Source organism: Camelina sativa, unplaced genomic scaffold, assembly GCF_000633955.1.
Source record: "Camelina sativa cultivar DH55 unplaced genomic scaffold, Cs unpScaffold01441, whole genome shotgun sequence".
NCBI classification, from domain to species: domain Eukaryota; kingdom Viridiplantae; phylum Streptophyta; class Magnoliopsida; order Brassicales; family Brassicaceae; genus Camelina; species Camelina sativa.
Window position 1 is genome coordinate 1 of NW_010922559.1, and position 497 is coordinate 497.

At 42.7% G+C, this 497-nt stretch overlaps 1 protein-coding gene across 1 annotated transcript; it reads left to right on the forward strand.

Annotated features, from left to right (window-relative positions):
- Positions 1-6: 6 nt before the first annotated feature.
- On the forward strand, positions 7-491 carry LOC104774091 (putative clathrin assembly protein At4g40080; the record flags this gene model as incomplete). Its single annotated transcript, XM_010498755.1, has 2 exons — positions 7-266; positions 341-491. Coding segments are annotated over 2 exons (411 nt in total), but the record flags the coding sequence as incomplete, so codon positions are not given.
- Positions 492-497: the final 6 nt, after the last annotated feature.

Here is a 497-nt window from a genome sequence, read left to right on the forward strand (position 1 = left end):
GTTCTACTCTCCGCCGGTACTGGCTCACGAGCCACCGCTGCTTCCGCAGTCGAATCCATCATGGACCGTCTTCACACTACCGGAGATGCTTGCGTAGCCCTCAAATCTTTGATCATCGTCCACCACATCGTCAAACACGGCCGCTTCATCCTCCAGGATCAGCTCTCTGTTTTTCCTTCTTCCGGTGGCCGTAATTATCTGAAACTTTCCGGTTTTAGAGATGAGAAATCTCCTTTGATGTGGGAGCTTTCTTCTTGGGTCCGATGGTAAAGTTATAAATAAATAAAAATTCGATTTTTATCATAAAGTTTGGATTTTTATGTTTTTTTTTTGTCTGTAGGTATGCTTTATATCTTGAGCATCTATTATCAACTTCAAGAATCATGGGATTTTTCATATCTTCGACATCGAGCACAATTCACAAAGACGAATACGAAGAAATGGTTTCGTCTCTCACCAACTCTGATTTGCTTCGTGAGATGGATGCGCTCGTTGGT